Raw genomic sequence first — 22075 nt, forward strand, 5'->3', positions numbered from 1 at the left:
ATACAAATTTCGTCACAGAAGTTTGTAACACCTCGAAATATGCGTCTGAGACCGCATACAGAATATATATATATTGATCGTCATGTCATTTTAAGTCGATCTAGCCATGTCCGTCTGTCTGTCCGGCCGTCCGTCCGTCTATCTGTCGAAAGCACGCTAACTTTCGAAGGAGTAAAGCTAGGCGCTTGAATTTTTGCACAAATACTTTTTGTTAGTGTAGGTCAGTTAGGATTGTAAATGAGCCAAAACGGTCCAGTTTTGATATAGCTGCCATATAAATCGATCTTGGGTCTTGACTAATTCAGCCTCTAGAGGGCGCAATTCTCGTCCGATTTGACTAAAATTTTGCACGTAGTGTTGAAAATTTGCACATGGTGTTTCGGAATCACTTCCAACAACTTCGCCAAGTATGGCTCAAATCGGTCCATGTTTTGATAAAGCTGCCATATAAACCCATCTTGGGTCTTGATTTCTTCAGCCACTATAGGGCGCAATTCTTATCCGATTTGATTGAAATTTACGTAGTGTTTTGGTATCACTTCCAAAAACTGTGTTAAATATGATTCAAATCGGTTCATAATCAGGTATAGATGTCATATAAACCGATCTTGGATCTTGACTTCTTAATCAATAGAGCGAGAAATTCTCATCCGATTTGGCTGAAGTTTTGCATGAGATGTTTTGTTATGACTTCCAATAACCGTGCTAAGTATGGTGCAAATCGGTACATAACCTGATATAGCTGCCATTTAAACCGATCTGGGATCTTGACTTTTTGAGCGTCTAGTGGGCGCAATTCTCATTCGATTTGGCAGAAATTTTGTACAACGGCTTCTTTCATGACCTTTAACATGCGTGTCTAATATGGTCTGAATCGATCATCAGCTTGATACAGCTCCCACATAAACCTATATACCGATTTTGCTTCCTGAGCCCCTACAAGGCGCAATTCTTATACGAATGAATTGAAATATTACACAATGACTTCTACAATGTTCAGCATTCATTTATAGTCCGAATCGGACTATAACTTGTTTTATTCTAGAACTAGGCGATCCGGCCCCGCTCTGCTGCGCCTTTTTAAACTCTCTAATATCTTTTAAGGGACACTTCGCCCTGAATGTGTATATCGAATTCGTGCCACTGTCGCCTATAACGCTGAACGCCTGCATTCCAATCCTAGCAATAACATCGTACAAAATTTAAAGCGTTGGTGATCCCCTCTTTATGCTGGCGACATTTGCCATGCATGCTCATGGAAACAATTCTCCCCTAAGAGGTATCGCACTGCGGCACGTCATCGGCTATTAAAAAAATTCCCCTACCATTGAGTTAAAACTTGAATCGGAAAGCTTTCATTGATATGTGAGAAGTGTGCCCCTTCTCGGTTCCTGGGTAAATTTTTACTCCACTCCCAAATACCTTTCTATTGAGTCCTACATTATTGTATTGGTAAATATTTCCGGTTTAGAGAGACACTTGCCCCTTAATGTAAACATACGCTTCGTGCTCTACTTTCAAATACATGTTTTAAGAGCCCCTTAATGACATGATCGGTAAATAAATTCTGTTTGAGGGTGGGGTGTTCCCCAGGGACTTTGTCCCGAAAATGAATATCAATTTCCCGAAAATCAATCAATTTAAACATCAAATAGCTTTTATGTAATAGGGAGGTGTTTTCAGGTGGGGCAGTTCCCTAAACACATGGCTCTTCAATTGGTTATCAAGTTCGTTTTTTCTCTCAAGCACCTTTTTGAGCTCTATATTGTCGTGATTGGTCTATATACCCATTTGGCGGGTTTTGGGCGGCTCCCGAGGCACCCGACCCCAACAATAGAAACCATGTTTTGTTTTAAACTGTGAGAGTGCAAAAAGATTTCAAACGAATCGCATTATAAATCTCCGAGATTTTCAAGTGCTAATAAACACTTGAAAATGAGAAGTGCTTTTTAGGGGAAGGATGGACTCAGACATTTCGTCTCAAATATGGATATCAAATTCGTTCGTTACTCCCAAATGCCGTTGATTTGTGCTCCATATTGCCGTAATCGGAAATGAAGTACCCTAACACTTGGTTCGAAAATTGGATATCAAATTCGGTTTCTACTCTCAAATACATTTCATTTGAGTCCTATATTGACATAATGGGTCAAAAAACCTATTTGACTTATTTTTGGGAGGAAAAGCGCCACCTAGACTTGAACACAAATTTTAATGTCATATTCGTAATCTGCTCCCAAATGCATTTCATTTGAGTTCCATATAAACATGGTCGGCTAATATGCCCATTTGGGGGAACTGAGGGGTAGTATGCCATATTTGTAATCCACTGTCGAATATTTTTCATTTGAGGCCCATATTGACATGAATATGGAATATATATTTAGAGGAGTTTTTGGGTTGGCGATACCCGTGGTACTTGAACCCAGATTTTAATACGATATTCGTTTTCTAGTCCCCAATACCTTTCATTTGATACCCATATTGTGCCTATCGGTTCACTTTTGGTTTTGGATGGCGTAGTTGTGTAAGGGGAAGTGACCGCCCCCATCCGATATCTAAAATTATATAGCCTATGTTTCCTTCCAGACAAACTTACGCAATCTGCGAAAATATTAAGAAAATCGGTTCAGACGTTTTTGAATCTACGGAAGAAACAAAAAAATCGAGTCCCATATAGTCATGTCCATTTGAGGCTTTTTTGAGGGGTGGGATGACCCCCTATACTTCGATCTGATTTGGTAAGCCAGATTCATAATATACTCCCGAATAACTATCATTTGAGGCCCATATTGACATGAACGTCCAATATGTATGTTTGGGGGAATTTTGGGGTTGGGTCGGCCCGATGGGTACTTAGACCCAAAATTTGAATACCGTATTCGTATTCTATTTTCCAATGCCTTTCATTTGATGCCCACATTGTCCCGATCTGTCCACTTTTGATTTTGGGTGGTGTTTTTGAATAACGGGGAAGGGTCCGCCTTCAAATCAAAAAAATTTCAATTAAAAATATTGCATATTCAATTAAAAAAATTATTGAACATTTTTGAAATTTATATTTGCGTCTAAAAAATTGAAAACGTAGTCGAAAGACTGTTTGTAGGAGAACTTTTATCTTCTATATATAGAAAGTATTTATCAGAATGTTGAGTGGCTAGACTTTTTCAAAAACGAACAGTCATAACATTTCCTTCCATTAAAACATGATTGAAAGAACTTACTCCCTGGACACTAAATTCTTTTTTTCTTTTTCATATAAACAATAACTGACTAGACCACTAACTTTTGTTTTTCTTGTCACTCAATTCGTTTGCCAATAAATTGAAAACATCTGATTTTGTAGAGGGAAAACAGCTGTTTTCATTGAATTGGCGAACCAATCGAGTGACAAAAAGAAAAAATTTAGCCGTCTAGTCAGTTATTGTTTAATTGAAAAAGGTTAAATTTTCAATCACATTTTATATATAAAATTTTTTAAGATTCAATAAAAAAATAATTATTAAATCAATTAATTTTTTTTTGAAATATAAGTTCCGATTCTATTAACAAAATGATAAAAAAAAATTAATTTTTTTAATGAATATGACAATAATTTCCATTACGATCGTAATTGGAAAATGTTCCTGTTCAATTGAAAAAATGATTGAATCAATTAATTTTTTAATTAAAAATTGCCAAAATTTCAATTACGATGGAAATTGAATACGGAATACGAATAAAAAAATATTGATTCCATTAATTTTTTAATTGAAAACATTTTTATTATCAATTAAATTTTAATTGAAAAAAATTTCTTGATATTTTTTTCTGTGTAGCTCCAGCAAAGAAGTTTTTTTAAAGGCGACCGCAAAAGGGGGAAACCAAAACTCCGATAGAGTGACCAAGTGGAGGGCGACATCTCGAAACTGGGTGTCAGAGAATGGAGTAGAAGCGCAGAAGATCGAGGCGCTTGGACATCTACTCAACGTTTGGCTAAAGGAATACATTTTCTGTAATGACCAATAAAAGTAAAGTAAATAAAGCTCAGTCTGCCAACAGCCAGTGTAGGGAGTTTCGCGATCATGAGCAGATGTAACCTCAGAACATTTTTTTTTCAAATTTTTCTTGGGGTGAAAAAATGCTCGTAATTAAAATACTACAAACAAGAAACCTCTCAGCAAACGGCGCCAGGCTGGAGTCAACCAGAATTTCTGCAGTGCATAAATTGTTTGACATTATTTTGCGCCATTAAGAAATATTCATCTATCTATATACAATATATAAAAACTAATTTGTGTTTGTTTGTTTATATGTTTGTTTGTTTGTGGGTTTGTAAATTTATTTGTTCCGTATAGACTCAAAAACGGCAAAACCGATTTCTTTGAAATTTTCACAGATTGGGGGGAGTGGTCCGGAAGGAACAATATGCGATATATAGTTTTTTGTTTTTTGATATCGCATTGGGGGCGGACCCTCCCCCTCACCCCAAAAGTGCCAGCCAAAACTAAAAGTGGACCTATTGGGATAATATGGGACTTAAATGAAAGGTATTCAAGAGTAGAGTACGATTTCCATATTAAAAATTGGGCCCAAGTGATTGGGTTGCCGCCCCTACCCCAAAACCCCCCAAATTGGTTTATTGGACGATAATGACAATATGGGGCTCGAATGAAAGGTATTCGCGAGTAGACAACGAATATGGTCAGGAAGGAGGTATAGGCTATATAATTTCTTGATGTTCGAAGGGGGCGAATCCTCCCCGGTTAAAACAAAAAAGCCACCCAAAATCAAAAGTTTACCGATAGGGACAATATGGGTATCAAATGAAAGATATTGGAGAGTAAAAAGCGAATGTGGTATAAAAACTTTGGTTCAAGTATCCAAGGGGTAGCCCAAGCCCGAAAACTGCTCAAAATAGACATATTGGACGTATATATCAATTAAGGACTCAAATGAAAAGTATTAGGGAGTAGACTACGAATATGACATTAAATACGAGGTCCAAGTAATTGATAGTCGCCCTATCTCCGATAAACTCCCCAAATGGGAATACTACTTAATCATAGCTTGATGAAACTCAAATGATAGGCATTTGAGAGCAGATTACGAATATGACATTAATCTTTGTGTCCAAGAACCTAGGAGGCTGTATACACCAATCATGACAATATAAGGTTAAACTAAATAAATTAAAATTGTGCTCATATATCTAGCGGATCACCTCACCCCAAAACAGTCGATCAATTATAATGACCTAACGGGACACTGTGTGATTTAATTAATGTGTAGGCCGCCATAGCTTCGAAATTGTAACATTCAGCGTGAAAGCAGGAGTTGCAAACCTTAACGATAAGGTTGCAACCATTTTTAGCTCACCGATAGACGAGACCAAACCACGTGTTGCTGGGCAACACTTTTTCGGCGAAATCGAACAATAAATACGCCGTTTATGGGCCCAAAACCTTAAATTCAGAGATCAATCTATATGGCAGCTATATTCAAATCTGGACCGATCTGGGCCACATTGAAGAAGGACGTCGAAGAGCCTAACTAAACTCACTGTCTCAAATTTTATGGACACAAAACCTAAAACTGAGATACCGGTTTATATGGCAACATCCAAGTCTGAACCGATCTGTGCGATATTCCAGAAGTATGTCAAGGGGCTCAACTTAACTCACTGTCCCAAATTTCGGCGACTTCGGACAATAAATGCGCCTTTTATGGGCCCAAAACCTTATATTTCTTCAATTTGGCCCAAATCTGAACCGATCAGGGTTTCGAAGGGCCTTAGATAACTCACTGTCCCAAATTTTATCAAAATCTGATAAATGTGACTTTTATGGGCCTAAGAGTCTAAATCGGAAGATCGGTCTATATTATAGCTATATCCAAATCTGGACCGATCTGAGGTAAATTGTCGAAGGATTTTGAAGGGCCTAACCCAACTCCCGGTTCCAAATTTCAGCTAAATCGGATGATAAACGTGGCTTTTATGGGCCTACGACCCTAAATCGGCCGATCGGTCTATATGGGGACCATATCAAGATATAGTCCGATATAGCCCATCTTCAAACTTAACCTGCTTATGGACAAAAACAAAGAATCTGTGCAAAATTTCAGCTCAATAACTCTATTTTTAAAGACTGTAGCGTGATTTCAACAGACAGAAGGACGGACATGGCTAGATCGTCTTAGATTTTTACGCTGATCAAGAATATATATACCTTATAGGGTCGGAAATGGATATTTCGATGTGTTGCAAACGGAATGACGAAATGAATATACCCCCATCCTTCGGTGGTGGGTATAAAAAACGACTAAATGATGACTATTTAATAGGTAGTCATATGGTATGGTGGTTGTCTATGAATGACTATTAAAAACATGCCAACATGAACAGAGAGAGGGCAGAGTGGTAAAAATTAATCATCAGCATGTATCTTTATTATGACAACCTATCGGTCCTTTGAATAAAGAAAATTAAAATATAGGAATATAGGAAGGATCTAAAAGCAAAAAATTTGGTATCAAATTCTGGGGTGGGATGCCTAGCAGAGCCGCCCATCCACAAAACCCGGCAAACGGATTTATAGACCAACCACTACAATATGGGACTCAAATTTATGGTATTTGAGAGTAGAAAACGAATCTGATATCCAATTGCGGAACTAAGTGTTTCGTGGGTCACCCCACCACTATAAAACCCCTCAAATCGGACATATTTACCGATCATGGCAATATGGATCTTAAATGAAAAATCTTTGAGAATAGAGCACGAAATTGACTTTCACTTTTGGGACCAAGTGCCTGGGGGTCCACCACACCCCAAGAAGGACATTTACTGACCATTGCAATGTGGGGTTTAAAGTGTAGAAAAATCCTTAGGAAAATTGGAAATACATTACATTGAAATACATTTTCAACTACAATTACGCAGAAATGTTCAAATTTAGAGTACTTCTTTCCAACATAGCATAATCGGGCGCAGCAGAGCGGGCCGGGCTCAGCTAGTCTTTTATATTGGTCACCAATTTTTGAAATTTGTTGTCGTAAACAAAGTCCCAATGTTTTTTGTAAAAGAAGTTTACTTGTCGAAAAGTTGCTTTATGGCTAAAAAAAACTATTTTTTTTTCGTGTAGATAACCACATAACAGTTTTTATTTGGAAAAATTATCAATATGCAATTTGATAAGGTTGGTTTTTTGTTGATAGTCTAAAAAAGGCCAAATACACTTGCTTGAATAAACAAAATCGTACAGCGATAATTGATGTTTAGTTTAAGTTCAGCAATAATCATGAACGCGGGTCAAATTCTTGGTCAATTGGCAGCAAAATATCATTATGTGGGAACACGCATAGAAGGAAAATGGAATGATTTTTTGGATGTTATTGGTTTGTATTGTAATTTTGTTTGTATTAAGCCGATAGCCTAAACAGCAAGCCCTTTTTTCTAAATCAATTTAAAATTTTTAATAATAATAAAGATTTTAATAAATAAATACATAAAATCTGTTTTATTTGAACTCTTGCAGGTGATGATCCTCAAACTGTGTGGGTTTTTGGTACCACTGCAGTTTTTATGTTGGTCTATTGGCTAAACGCTAGCTGGTACACATTTATGGATATAACAAATCGTCCCAAATTTGTTCGCAAATATAAAATTCAACCAGGAAAAAATGAGCCAGTTGAAATGAAGAAATTGTTCGAAGTAAGTATAAAAACAAGTAAAAGTGTGCAAAGTTCGGCGGGGCCGAACCTTTATACCTTCCACCATGGATCACATTTGTCAAGTTCTTTGGCCGATATCTCTTTATAAACAAACCAAAGATAATGGATGCTATTTCAGCTATACAAAGATATGAACCGATTGAGGCCATATTAAGTTTGGCTGTTGGAGACCAAAGTGATATTCATTGTGCAAAATTTCAGCCAAATCGGATGAGAATTGCTCCCTCTAGAGCTTCAAGAAGTATAATTGGGAGATTTATATTGGGAGGTTTATATTGCAGCTAAATCAGGTTTTGAAACGATTTGGGCCATACTTGGCGCATTTGCTGATGATCAAACCAAAACATTTCATGCAAATTTCATGCCAAATCCGACGATAATTGCGCCCTCTAGCGCCCCAAGAAGACAAGATCCGAAATTGGTTTATATGGGAGCTATATCAGGTTATGAACCGATTTGAACCATACTTGGCACAGTTGTTGATGGTCAAACCAAAACATTTCATGCAAATTTCATGCCAAATCGGATAATAATTGCTCCCTCTAGCGGCCCACCTCACGCATTCCGTGATCGCGCGGATCTCCGCCTGCAGGACGGTATTATGGTTGGGCAATCTAAAACAGTTCTCAGTCCCTGGGTTCTCAATGTAGACCATCTGGAAGATCATGTTGCAAGCTTTAATCCATCTGATATTCCTGGTAGCAACACTATGGTTCTCTCATTCCAAGCCTATGCCGTTGGCATTCGACCTCAAGTGTCGTCTCAGGTATCCGATCGGAAACCTCTTCACTTCCTTCCAGGTTCCCTTTAGTCGCCTCGATTATACCGCGATGGTATGAGCTGCTCCCTTCCTCAATCTTCCGTCGCCTTAAGTCTCATAGTCGCAATGGCTGCCTCACACTTAATCTGTATGTCAATGGGTCGGATATCGAGAATAGTCTCCAGTGTACAAGTGGGCGCGGACATAATCGCTCCGCCTATGCCAAGACAACATTTTCTGAACCGTTTGTATGGTCCTTATGTAAGCATTGGTCTAATCACGCTCCTGTAAAGTCAGTCGGCTATTCTCGGATTCAGGCCCCATTTCGAGCCAACGGTCTATATAATGCCCCACATCTGTGAGCCTTCTCAGTACGCTATTGAACGTGACTCTTCCAATTCAGTTTCCTGGAACCCCTACGTCGGAACCACCCCGTACCGTCCACAAATCTTAGGAGACCTCCCAGAGATAGAAGGTATTGTTCGGTATTCCCATGCGTCCTATGGCACAGTGTCCGGTTATGCCACCTGCTAAGATTCTCAGCGATCGCTTACCGAATGCCAGTAACTCCTTCGTCCTTCTCTGTTCGATGACATGCCAGAGCGCCCAAGCGGTCCGGCAACCATCCGCCTAGTCTTATCATGCAAGCAAGCTAAATATGCAATCTACACGTACTCCATAACTCATTATTGAATCCCGAAAAAATTACGGTTTGATGCGGTTTATGGGCCGGCGGCGTCATTGGGCCTTACTTCTTCCGTGATGATCAAGATCGGCACGTTACTGTAAATGGGAATCGATACCGTGCAATAATAACAGAATATTTTTGGCCCCAATTGGATAATATGGACTTGGAAGACATGTGATTCCAACAGGACGGTGCCACAAGCCACACAGCGAATGTCACAATCAATTTATTGGAAACCAAGTTTGGAAAACGTGTTATCTCACGAAATGGTACAGTCGATTGGCCGCCTCAGTTGTGTGATTTGACGTCGCCTGTGGAGCTACGTCAAGTCTATGATCTATGCCAACAAGTCAGCGACGGTTAATGAACTTTGTACCAATATAAACGCGGAATTGCAGCAGATAGGCCGATTTATGCTGGAAAACCGTCGAAAGTTGCGTTCAGTGTTTGGACTTCTGCAAACGTGCCCGTGGTGGCTATGTAAAAGAAATCGAGTTTTTGTTTTATTTAAAAAAATAACCTTTGTACCGCTCTTATTGAAAACCCGATACTTTCTCATTTCCGCATTCGATGACCGTCTTTTCGAGCAGCTTCCGACAGAGCTCGAAGTATCTTCTCTTCCATCATCAACCATCATTACGAGGATAGTCCGCCTTCAGGAATACTTCGGTCCAGGATGGTCATATGCAATTCAGGTGCTGATGACAAACTGTTCAATTTCTTGGCCCATTTGGCATTAGGCGCTTGCTCATCGCCAGATCGCTGCTATGATTTGAGTGAGATACGCTCGCCGGGAGGACAATCTCCTGATCTCCCTTCCTGCAGGATCAATGAAAATCCTCAGCTTAACAAGTATGCCCTTTTCTGGGCCTGGTGTTATACCCGCGGTGCATCCAGTTGCTTTCTCGGTTTTGTCTGCAGTGTTAACTACCAGTTCTCGTTGTTGTGTTAGCTTTGGCGACTGTTCTCGAATCGTCCGATGTAGCAGAGGACAGCATACATTCCACGATAGCAGTTTTCACTATAGACTTGAAGTTCCTGAAGTGGTACTTATCCAACGCTTGTCACGGATCGTCAGGGTGGATGACTCTAGATCTTTAATTTTCCTCAGATACCATAGCGAGCGTTTGGAGCCTTCTTCCTGTTTCTGCTCGTCCGCCTTTTGTACTCTCTGCTTATCATTATATTATTATATTATATTATTTGGACGTCCGTTCCGTAAAGTTGGACCGCTTCAACTTCCGAGGGTCCATTACAGGTTTTCTCACAGGGAGACAAGACAATGTTGTCTTGTCGGACCAGTGTATTGTACGTTGGGTGTTTGCTGTGTGCAACATGAGATTGGGACCAACAGACAGTGCGTCTATGCCTTACCTGCTGGTTCGGGTGGATTCCCGGCAACGGACCGTTGACCACCTGTAGAATTGGATTCCGTAATTTATTCACCCATGTTTGTATTTTTTTGGGATAACTTTTAGTTTAGATTGGACCCGAAGTTATTGCATTCACTTAGGTAACCAAGGCGCCCTAGGACAGTATGATTTCCTAGGTGAGTTCAATGACCCTAGATTCAACTCTTAAGCCCCACCATCGTGACAAGATTGATACCCCCGAGGGTGGTAACATATAGGAAATGTTCGAACGTTTCATAATAGGAAATTTTCCAATGTTTCATAGTATTCGCCATATGCCCCCACGCGCTGCCATTTGCCGCGCGACTTGTAATGGTACCGAAAGCCACCTCCATTCTACTTCCTCTCAGTAATAGCGTTGTCTTTTAAAGATACGGATCCGTCATAGGATTTTTGCCGTCCTACCAAAAGTTTCACTGCTCCCCAATTCTACAATATATTTGACGCCCACGCCTTAACGCAGACTGCGTTTCTCCGATATGCATCGCAATCACCAAGTTTCTTGGTGGCAATTCTCTGACACTTACAGTCAATCCTTTCCTCTAATTTATTTTCATAGCTTTTCATAAGTTTGCAGTATATTCATATAAATTCTCTTTTTTAATTGCAGGGCATATTAAATGTGCTAATGAATCAAACAATTGTGGGCATACCCATGTACTTTGTACTGTATCACACGCTTTTTAAGGTACGCTGTAGCGAAGGGCCCATACGTGAATTGCCAACATTACAAAAGATTCTCTTTGACATTGTCGTAGTTTCGATTATGGAAGAGTTTAACTTTTACTACATACATCGACTGATGCATCATAAGGCGATTTATAAATATGTTCATAAGAAACATCATGAATGGACTGCGCCCATAGCGGCCATTACATTCTACTGTCATCCTTTGGAGCATATCTTTTTAAATCTAATACCTGTATCGCTTTCATTTGCCCTGGTGCGATCGCATGTTTTTACCGTTTGGCTATTCCTAACATTGGCCATTCTGAATTCAATGGCTGATCATGCGGGTTACTCGTTTCCACGTTCGGGTGCTTCGATACGTTATCATGATTACCATCATTCCAAGTGAGTTGAACAAAATTATAATTAAATTGAATTGATTGAATAACATTTTGATTTATAATATTTCGTAGATTTAACTACAATTACGGCATGTTCGGATGGTTGGATAAACTGCATGGCACTTACAAGGAGACCAAAGTTGAACTTAAAACAACCGAGAAATCTAAGGACAAACAAGCAAAATCAATTGGAAAAAATCTAAATAAGAAGAAGATCAAATAAAATTTCAAAGCTTTAATTCTCAATGTTTAAGGGTTCTGGAACAAGATGAAGTGTGTCACACAACTCTTGACGTGTTGAAGGGCTAAGTGTAATATACTTATCAATTATCTATTCAGGTTGGGGTGTAATACATCGGGTCGATTAATTTTACATACAGTTTATTTACATACGATTTTTTTATACCCACCACCGAAGGATAGGGGTATATTCATTTTGTCATTCCGTTGGCAACACATCGAAATATCCATTTCCGACCCTATAAAGTATATATATTCTTGATCAGCGTAAAAATCTAAGACGATCTAGACATGTCCGTCCGTCTGTCCGTCTGTCTGTTGAAATCACACTACAGTCTTCAAAAATAGAGATATTGAGCTGAAACTTTGCACAGATTCTTTTTTTATCCATAAGCAGGATGAGTTCGAAGATGGGCTAAATCTGACTATATCTTGATATAGCCCCCATATAGACCGATCCGCCGATTTAGGGTCTAAGGCCCATAAAAGCGACATTTATTATCCGATTTTGCTGAAATTTGGGACAGTGAGTTGTGTTTGGCCCATCGAAATCCTTCGTCAATTTGGCTCAGATCGGTCCAAATTTGGATATAGCTACCATATAGACCGATCGTCCGATTTAGGGTCTTAGGCCCATAAAAGCCTCATTTATTATCCGATTTTGCTGAAATGTAGGGCAGAGAATTGTGTTAGGCCCTTCGACATCCTTCGCCAATTTCGCTCAGATCAGTCCAAATTTGGATATAGCTGCCATATAGACCGATCCTCTGATTTAGGGTCTTAGGGCCATAAAATCCACATTTATTACCCGATTTTGCTGAAATTTGGGACAGTGAGTTGTGTTAGGCCCATCGACGTCCTTCGCCAATTTCGCTCAGATCAGTCCAAATTTGGATATAGCTGCCATATAGACCGATCCTCTGATTTAGGGTCTTAGAGCCATAAAATCCACATTTATTACCCGATTTTGCTGAAATTTGGGACAGTGAGTTGTCTTAGGCTCATCGACGTCCTTCTTCAATTTGGCCCAGATCGGTTCAGATTTGGATATAGCTGCCATATAGACCTATCTCTCGGTTTTAGGTTTTGGGGCCATAAAAGGAGCATTTATTACCCGATTTTGCTGAAATTTGGCCCATCGACGTCCTTCCTCAATTTGGCCCAGATCGGTTCAGATTTGGATATAGCTGTCATATAGACCGATCCTCCGATTTAGGGTCTTAGGCCCATAAAAGGCGTATTTATTATCCGATGTCGCCGAAATTTGGGACAGTGAGTTAAGTTAAACCCTTTGACATACCTCTGCATTATGGCCCAAATCGGTCCCCATTTGAATATAGCTGCCAAGTAGACCGATTTCCGATTTAAAGTCTTGGCTCCATAAAAGGCGCATTTATAATCCGATGTCACTGAAATTTGACACAGTGACTTATGTTAGGCTCTTCGACATCCGTGTCGTATATGGTTCAGATCGGTTTATTTTTAGATATAGCTACTAAAAAGACCAATATTTTGCTATACACAATTGAACAATGACTTGTTCTTAATAGTATTTGGTCCAAATCGGAACATATTACTGCTATGGAACATAAGGTATGCAATTTTCACAGGATTTTTATGAAAGGTGGTTTATATATATACCAGAGGTGGTGGGTATCCAAAGTTCGGCCCAGCCAAACTTAACGTCTTTTTACTTGTTCAATACTAGCTTACGTAGTAGCTTATGTAGTATAATCTCTTTGAAATAATTTTCAAGTTCAATATATCAACTAGCAGGGTTCAATTTAAATAAATTAGTACCGGATGTGTTAAACACGTTTACTATAATTTGAGGCAAACGTACACACAAAAAAATAAAACGTTTCGCACATTTTTACGATAAACAAAGTTTTTCTTTTATACTGTGCAACATTTCGATTCAACATATCAAATGTTACCTATAAACGTAGCATTGTTGAACGTAACTTAATTTTGTTATTGTAAACCCTTTAGCAGTTGTTATTGGATACTTGTCTGAAGAACTATCGACCACATCTCTATAGCTGGACACTTGTGTGGAGAATTATCTACCACATCTCTAAAGTCTGGCGGGTTGCAAAATGCTCATGAACATTCTATTAGGAAACGGGGGCAAACTTCTCACATATCAATAAGTTCTGTCCGATTCAAGTTTAAGCTCAATTTTTATACCCTACACCACTACTGTGGTACGGGATAACTTAGTGAATTAGTTTGTAACACCCAAAAGGATTCCGATTCGATTTGGCTATGTCCGTCTGTCTGTCTGTCCGTCCGTCTGTTCATGTTAGTTTGTGTACAGGTCGCAATTTTCATCCGATCGTCTTCAAATTGGGTATGGGCAAGTTTTTCGACCAAGAGACGAAGCCTATTAAAATTGGAAAAAATCGGTTCTGATTTGGATTTGGATATATAAGTTCGTCCGATTTGCAGTAATACTGCAATAAAATTGTCATTTGTTAACTGATTCTCTCGAAATTTAGCAGGAAGGATTTTCTTATGACCCTCAATATCAAAAGTGAATATTTTAGAAATCGGTTCAGATTTGGATATAGCTCCCATATATATGTTCATCTGATTTGCAGTAATACAGCAATAAAATGGTCATTTGTTAACCGATTCTCTTGAATCTTGGCAGGAAGAATTTTCTTATGACTCCCAATATAACTGGTGAACTTTATAGAAATCGGTTCAGATTTGGATATAGCTCCCATATATATGTTCGTCCTATTTTCAGTAATACTGCAATAAAATTGTCATTTGTTAAACGATTCTCTCGAAATTTGGCAGGAAGGATTTTCTTATGACCCTCGATATTAAAAGTGAATATTATGGAAATCGGTTCAGATTTGGATATACCTCCCATATATATGTTCGTCCGATTTGCAGTAATACAGCAATAAAATTGTCATTTGTTAAACGATTCTCTCGAAATTTGGCAGGAAGGATTTTCTTATGACCCTCGATATTAAAAGTGACTTTTATAGAAATCGGTTCAGATTTGGATATAGCTCCCATATATAAGTTCGTCCTATTTGCAGTAATACAGCAATAAAATTGTCATTTGTTAAACAATTCTCTCGAAATTTAGCAGGAAGGATTTTCTTATGATCCTCAATATTAAAAGTGAATATTTTAGAAATCGGTTCAGATTTGGATATAGCTCCCATATATATGTTCGTCCGATTTGCAGTAATACAGCAATAAAATGGTCATTTGTTGACCTATTCTCTTGAAATTTGGTAGGAAAGATTTTCTTATGACCCTCAATATTAAAAGTGAATTTTATAGAAATCGGTTCAGATTTGGATATAGCTCCCATATATAAGTTCGTCCGATTTGCAGTAATACTGCAATAAAATTGTCATTTGTTAAACGATTCTCTCGAAATTTGGCAGGAAGGAATTTCTTATGACCCTCGATATTAAAAGTGAATATTATGGAAATCGGTTCAGATTTGGATATAGCTTCCATATATATGTTCGTCCGATTTGCAGTAATAATGCAATAAAATGGTCATTTGTCAACCGATTCTCTTGAAATTTGGTAGGAAGGATTTTCTTATGACTCTATTTTACTGGTGAATTTTATAGAAATCGGTTCAGATTTGGATATAGCTCCCATATATATGTTCGTCCGATTTGCAGTAATACAGAAATAAAATGGTTATTAGCTAACCGATTCTCTCGAAATTTTGCAGGAAGAATTTTATTATGACTCTCGATATTACTGGTGAATTTCATAGAATTTCATCCGTTCAGAATTTTACTCCTAGATATAGCTCCCATCACCCGTAATTTTTCAACCGTAGTTATTACATTTTGAACATATTTGCTTTGCTCGAAATTTGATACAGTAATTTTAATAACCTATCTGAATACATCCGCCGAGGACCATCAAAATTGGTTCAGAATTAGATATAATACTATATAAATAGATATAGTATTATAAAGTCGGCACCGCCCGACTTTTGCCTTTCCTTACTGGTTTTCTCTTTATTTAAGCAATTAAAACATAGTATGCTTAACTGACACTACGACTAACCTCTAATTAGTAAAGTGACTAACTAAATAGTAGTTTGTGGAGGACAATTATCGATAGTTAATTTAGCTTTATATTAATAATGATTAAGTTAAATTTGTTTATTAAAATGTTAGGCAGTTTCAGTTGAAACGTGTAGTTAGGTAAAATGGGTTATAACGATGAGGTCTTCTTCGAAGATTTGAGAGTTCTAACAGTTTTTTTAAAGCCGTGTGTAGTGGTTTTGAGCGCAGTGGCATATCTTCTCTTAAACAGTCTCAATTATCATGGCTCTGTCCAAGTCACTGTTACGGACATACCAAAGGGCTTTGACCGTATTCCTTAAAGCTTTGTTCTGAAAACTCTGTATTTTTTCGAGATGTCGAGTTTTTGCGCAGCCCCACAGTTGCATTCCACACATATTGGCTTCAACACTTACTTGTATATCAATAGTTTATTATCAGTGGATAATACGGAGTTTCTTCCGATTAACCAATTTAAATTTCCGTACTTGATATCCAATTCTTCCCTTTTTTTTTTTGGATGTGTTCTTTCCAGCTAAGTCTCTAGTCTAAGGTTATTCAAAGATGGCGCTTAAACTCCTCAAAACACCTCAAATAGGTTATTTGACTCATCATGACAATATGGGACTCAAATCAGAGGTATTTGAGAGTAGAAAAGGAATCCAGTTTTGGGGCCTGGTGTTTGTGGGTAAGTCCCAAAGCACCCCCTGACTGATTTCCCGAACACATCAATATCAACAACTGAACTTATTTCCCGAACATATCAATATGGGGCTCAAATGAAAGGTTTTTTGGAGTAAAGAACAAAAAGCACAGAACTTATTTACGACAATGGTAATATGGGGCTCATGTAAAAAGTATTTGAGAATAAAGCACAAAGTTTATATTTATTAAAGGGCCAAGTGTCTGATTGGCCACATTACTCCCAAAATATAGCCCAAACCGGACATATGTACCCACTAAATAGGAGGCCAAAAAAAGTATAAGGAAGTAGAGCAAAAAATTGCCCATGAACACTTCATTAATGAACAGGGGCAAACTTCACACATATCAATGAATGCTGTCCGATTCAAGTTTAAGCTCAATGATAAAAGACCCCCTTTTTATAACCGAGTCCAAATGACGTCACGCAGTGAGACACCTCTATTGGGAGACTTAAAAATTGCCCAATTCTCGTCAGGAATTGAATTCACGCAGTTTGCATTATTGGCGTACTTGCTTGCATCTGCTCTTCAATGACACGAATTCGATATTCACATTCGGGGCAAAATGTCCCCATCTTAAAACTCAACCAAAACAGGACAGGACCAATAAGGGCCATTGCAATATAGGGCTCAAATAAAAGGTATTAGAGCGTTAAAGAAAGCGCTGCGGTGCGGGCCCGGTTCAGCTATCCATATATAAAAATAAAAATCGAACCACTAATGCCTTCGTAAATACGAAGCAGGTCAAAATTGCAAAAGAAATAAAAGTCGAATATCCCCGAAACAATCCCTACAAAAAAGACCTCAGCAGTCTTTTTTGTAGGGATTCTTGAGCACTATCCAGCAAATGAACATTTGGCAGGCCCAACAAATTTTCAAAATACCGAGGTAACCACCTTTAATGGCCTGCCAAAATGCGCCGGGATATCCTAGGGCCTTGTAACTTTTTACACGATCACACTAACACCTCAGCTCAAGGAGATATCATTACTTGTTCTCACAAGGCATATTTTTTACAAGTTTTTTTAGTTCTATCCCACTGTGCAACGCCATGGACGTTTTGGCGCCACGTATGACATTTGTAACTTCTTCCTCGGTAAATTGTAATGGCTGACCACAGATACGCCAAATGGCTCTCCTCCTAGCCTTGTCACTCTCGGGATGCTCAATAAATTGCCGGTTGAACAAGCTGGTGTGTCTTCTCGGTTCAGTTCAGTTACTTCGCCAAAAGTGACTAAAGTCCTGTCATCTCTTCTTTCGGGGTTCGAGTTACATTGCTCCAAGTGTTCCCGCCACAAATTCCGCTTATGTTCATTGACTACCCTGTTTATTTGCAGATTCAGCCGGTCGATTCTGGGCTTAGTGAGTGAGACGAGCGCGCAACGATTCACGCTCGTCTGGGAGTATCGCTGCCTATGCCGCGAAATTGAGTCGCACTTGGATGGCTGCTGCGTTAATGATGCCTCGGAATTTCCTATCGGGATCTAGCATATTTGAGGAGGGAGTCAGTTGACTGAAGCATCGATTGGTGCACTCTATGAAGCCGACATAATAAGCCTTCTTCTGATCGATAAACCTCCAATGTAAAGTCGGGTGGTCGGTCAATGGGGAGTATTTTAGGGAGGTGGTCTGATCCCAAAGAAATGACGGCTTTCCAGGATACGACACTGCTGCAGCATCCCCATTCATGATGCAGTACGTGGAGCCTTCGTTACCTAGGGGAGAATACCATGAAACGTGACGCGCATTAAGGTCCCCTTGAGCCAAGCAATTATGACCAGAAAGTAGGCCACTAATGTCGGGCCTGTAAACTTGGTCATTATCTGGATCACAACCAACTGGCGTTATGTATACCTCGCTCTCGGCAGTACCGGACTTGACTGCTATTTCCATACTTTCCATATAGAGCCAGGCGCAGGCATGATGGGTCTATGCTGCACGGAGTGGTGTATCACAAAAGTTAATCCACCACCTTCACTCCGTATGCGATCCTTACGTAGCACATTGTATCCGTGCCAACTGTGCAGGTTGCAGGTGTTGGTCAGCTTTGTTTCCTGGATCGCAGCAATTTTTTATGTTCTTCGGACCTATAAAATCTACTATTTCGTCGATCTTGCCTAGGAGAATTTAATTTGCAAGAAAGATACATTTCCCAGCACTGGCCCGAACTTTTCAATATATACCCCACCCTAATAGGTCTCGAGGACAGGATCTTCCTTAGTCTAGAGGCCTCAGATGTATCCTCCGTGGAGCTGCAGAATTCTACCCAGGATTTATTCTGAGCCTTTCTAAGCTAGCCCTTATATTTTCTTAGCTCAGCCTTATAGATGTCCCAATCGTGTATTGCTCTTGTGGCTTTTGCTCTGTTGAAGAGTTTTCTGCTGGCCTTCGTGTTCCGCTTGACCACTATGTCTTTATCATCTGTAGTTTCCACTTCCTTTTCTAGTCTAGAAGAGATAGACGTGCAGAATTTGTGTCGAAATTTATCCCAATGCTCTTTTCTTGTGTTTAGCCGAGGGACCAGAAACTAATATAACGATGATTAGAGAAGCTGCAGTCATCCAACACATCCCAGTCGCATATTCTTCCACTTATATCTTCCGATACAAAGGAAATTTCTAGTACCTCTTGCCTGTTCCTGGTAATAAATATTGCTTTATCCCCTTTATTACAAATCGCCAGATTCCAACTGTTAATATATTCGATAAGCAGCCCACTTTTCGTTGACATCCGAACTTGCCCATATCTGGTGATGTGCATTAGCATCACATCCTACAAAGAGGCTCTTCTTCCCAACAGAAGCGGCTTCAAACAGCGACTTAAGGTTTGAAGGCGGCATCTCTGAATCGTGTGCCATATATAGGGAAACCAGCCAGTATTGAGACTTGTTTATTTCAAGGCTAGCTACTACTAAAATAGTGCTTAGCGACGGAAGAAGAAAAACATTTCGACTACTCTTTTCAAGAATACAGGCTCCGTGTCTCCCATTCCCCGTATACTTGAGAAGTTTTAATGCCGGAATTTTTAGTCCACGAACCATTCTTCTACACACGCACAGTTCCTGGATAAGAACTACGTCAAATCCGCCTGCCATCAGAAGGACCTTTAGTGCCGCCGAAGCGGCGTTACAATGGTGGAGATTTATCTGTAGAAACCGGACCATAGTCAGGATTTAGAATTTCCACCACTGTTGCGTTACCCCCGTCTTCTGATTCCACCAGGAGTTCATCCTCACAAGATTCGTTAGATCTTGTCATGATGAGCTTCCGTACGCATCCAGGGGCAGGTGAGAAAGCTGTGGAACCACTCTTCCTTAGGACACTGGACACTTGCGGTGTGAACGATTCCTCCTTTCACTAGCTGCTGCCCTTGAAGTACTTTTTGAGATTCGTCCTTCCCCGCTGGCGCACACTTTGAGCCCAGTCCAACTGGATGAACCACCCACACAGGGCTTGTCGGGTCCCGTTTCGAGGCCATCCCTTCCTGGCTCGATTGTGGCAGAGGTATTTTCAGTCTCCTGCAATCCGCCAGATGTGGTCGATAGTTCCTCAGGCAAGTGTTCAGCAAAAACTACTGAGTCGTCTCCTGATTCCCCAACCCCACCGCTTCTATAGACCTTCAGTTTGTTGAATCCGTAGGATACAACCCCCTTCAGACTTGTTGAGGTCTGCGAGACAGCCAGAGTTTAGTACGAGTACTGCATGTCACCGATCACCATCAACCTCATCTACCAATCTTCCAGTCGGTGGTTGAAAGATCCTGAAGCGATACTTGGAAGACTAAGGGAATGTAGTCTTCCAAGTATCGATTCAGGATCTGAGGGAATCCTTGGTATCCAAGCATGAGAGAAGGAAGGATTATCGTCCTTCTTGACTTGTCGCCCTGCTCTTCTCCCTTGTCGACAGCTGCCATCACAAAAATGTCACTGGCGACATTAGCAAAGGTTCTTGGATCCATCTAACTATTGTTAGCCCTAGTTCTTTTGGGCATGGCATGCCTTCCAGGTGACCGCTACCTTTTGGCTGACTGCAGTGCAGCTTCCGAATCTAGACGTGTAGTCTTTGGGATAGCCTGTGCAGCTAATTCCCGAGCCCAATTTTGGGAGGCTCTCTCCCTATTAGTGAGAGTCTTAGGACCATTCGCACCAAGCCCCTTAATAAACCTGAGAGCGATGTGTCTTCTATTATTCCAACCTCTTATAGAGCGTGTTGGTGTGCCGGAGAAGGCCGATGACCCAGGCAAATTATAGCCATGCGAATAATTAATGGGTTTGGCCTTGCCTTAAGACTCGAACCAGGTGTCTTCGTCAAAAGCCCCTGCTGACCAGCCGTCTGTCGGCAAGTGGAGCCATGAGCAGCCGTTCTACCAATCGAGGTTTCAGTAGCAAACAACATGCTACGGCCTGATACCACCACAGCAGCTGTTGGGTCTTTGGGGTTCACCCTAAGCCTACTCCCGGGCTTCAGATCTGCCGTTCCACTGGAAACAGACGCAGATCATCATCCGCCTAATGGATACCTCTATCGCAGCTATCCTTGAGTGACTAAAATTTGACTTCCAAAAATGATGATCTATTACGAGTTACTGGTCCAAACCTTAGTACCAGGTGGACTCGGTGCTTAGAGACTGGATAAACCATATGCTAAGGAACAGTTGGATATATTGTGTGTCCCATGGCATAAATATAAGGAAGAAAGTGGCTCAAGGCACGCCATAGGGGGGCATTTTATCGCCACTCCTATGGATGACAACCATAAATGACCTATTACGGATGCTGACTGAGGAGCGATTTGAACCCTTCTGCTACGCAGACGATGTAATAATACTTCTAAGAGGTAAGGATCCGACCGAGATATGCAGAGGGGCCGAAAGGTTCTTTGCATATGGCATATGCCTGCGCTAGACCCAGGGGTCTCAATGTTAACCCAGAGAAGACTGAAATATGCCTGTTCACGAGGAAGACGAAGGTGGGCCAATTTAACGCACCACGTTTCCTCAATAAAACGATTTCGATTTCAGATATCGAAATCGATATCAGATATCAAATATTTAGGTGTGATCTTGAACAGGAAACTGAATTGGAAGTGTCACACTCAGGAGCGTACTGAGAAGGCTCGCAGATGTTGAGCCCTATGTAGACGGACCGTAGGCTAGAAATGGGGCCTGAATCCGAAAATAGTCAAATGGCTCTACAGGAGCATGATTGGACCAATACTTACTTACGCCTCAGTAGTTTGGTGGATTGCTATGGAGAAAAAGTGCAACATAAGGACCATACAACAGGTTCAGAGAACATGTTGTCTTGGCATAGGCGGAGCGATGAGGACCACGACCACTAGGGCACTGGAGACTATTCTAGATATACGACCCATTGATATACAGATTAAATGTGAGGCAGCCACTGCGGCTATGAGACTTAAGGCGATG

The 22075-nt window shown here is 40.1% G+C and overlaps 1 protein-coding gene across 1 annotated transcript; it reads left to right on the forward strand.

Annotated features, from left to right (window-relative positions):
* Positions 1–7197: 7197 nt before the first annotated feature.
* Positions 7198–11851, forward strand: LOC106082863 (fatty acid hydroxylase domain-containing protein 2-like; the record flags this gene model as incomplete). Its single annotated transcript, XM_059367198.1, has 4 exons — positions 7198–7377; positions 7518–7693; positions 11184–11647; positions 11716–11851. Coding segments are annotated over exons 1-4 (900 nt in total), but the record flags the coding sequence as incomplete, so codon positions are not given.
* Between the last annotated feature and the right edge of the window lie 10224 nt (positions 11852–22075).

This window comes from Stomoxys calcitrans, chromosome 4 (assembly GCF_963082655.1).
Source record: "Stomoxys calcitrans chromosome 4, idStoCalc2.1, whole genome shotgun sequence".
Taxonomy (NCBI): domain Eukaryota; kingdom Metazoa; phylum Arthropoda; class Insecta; order Diptera; family Muscidae; genus Stomoxys; species Stomoxys calcitrans.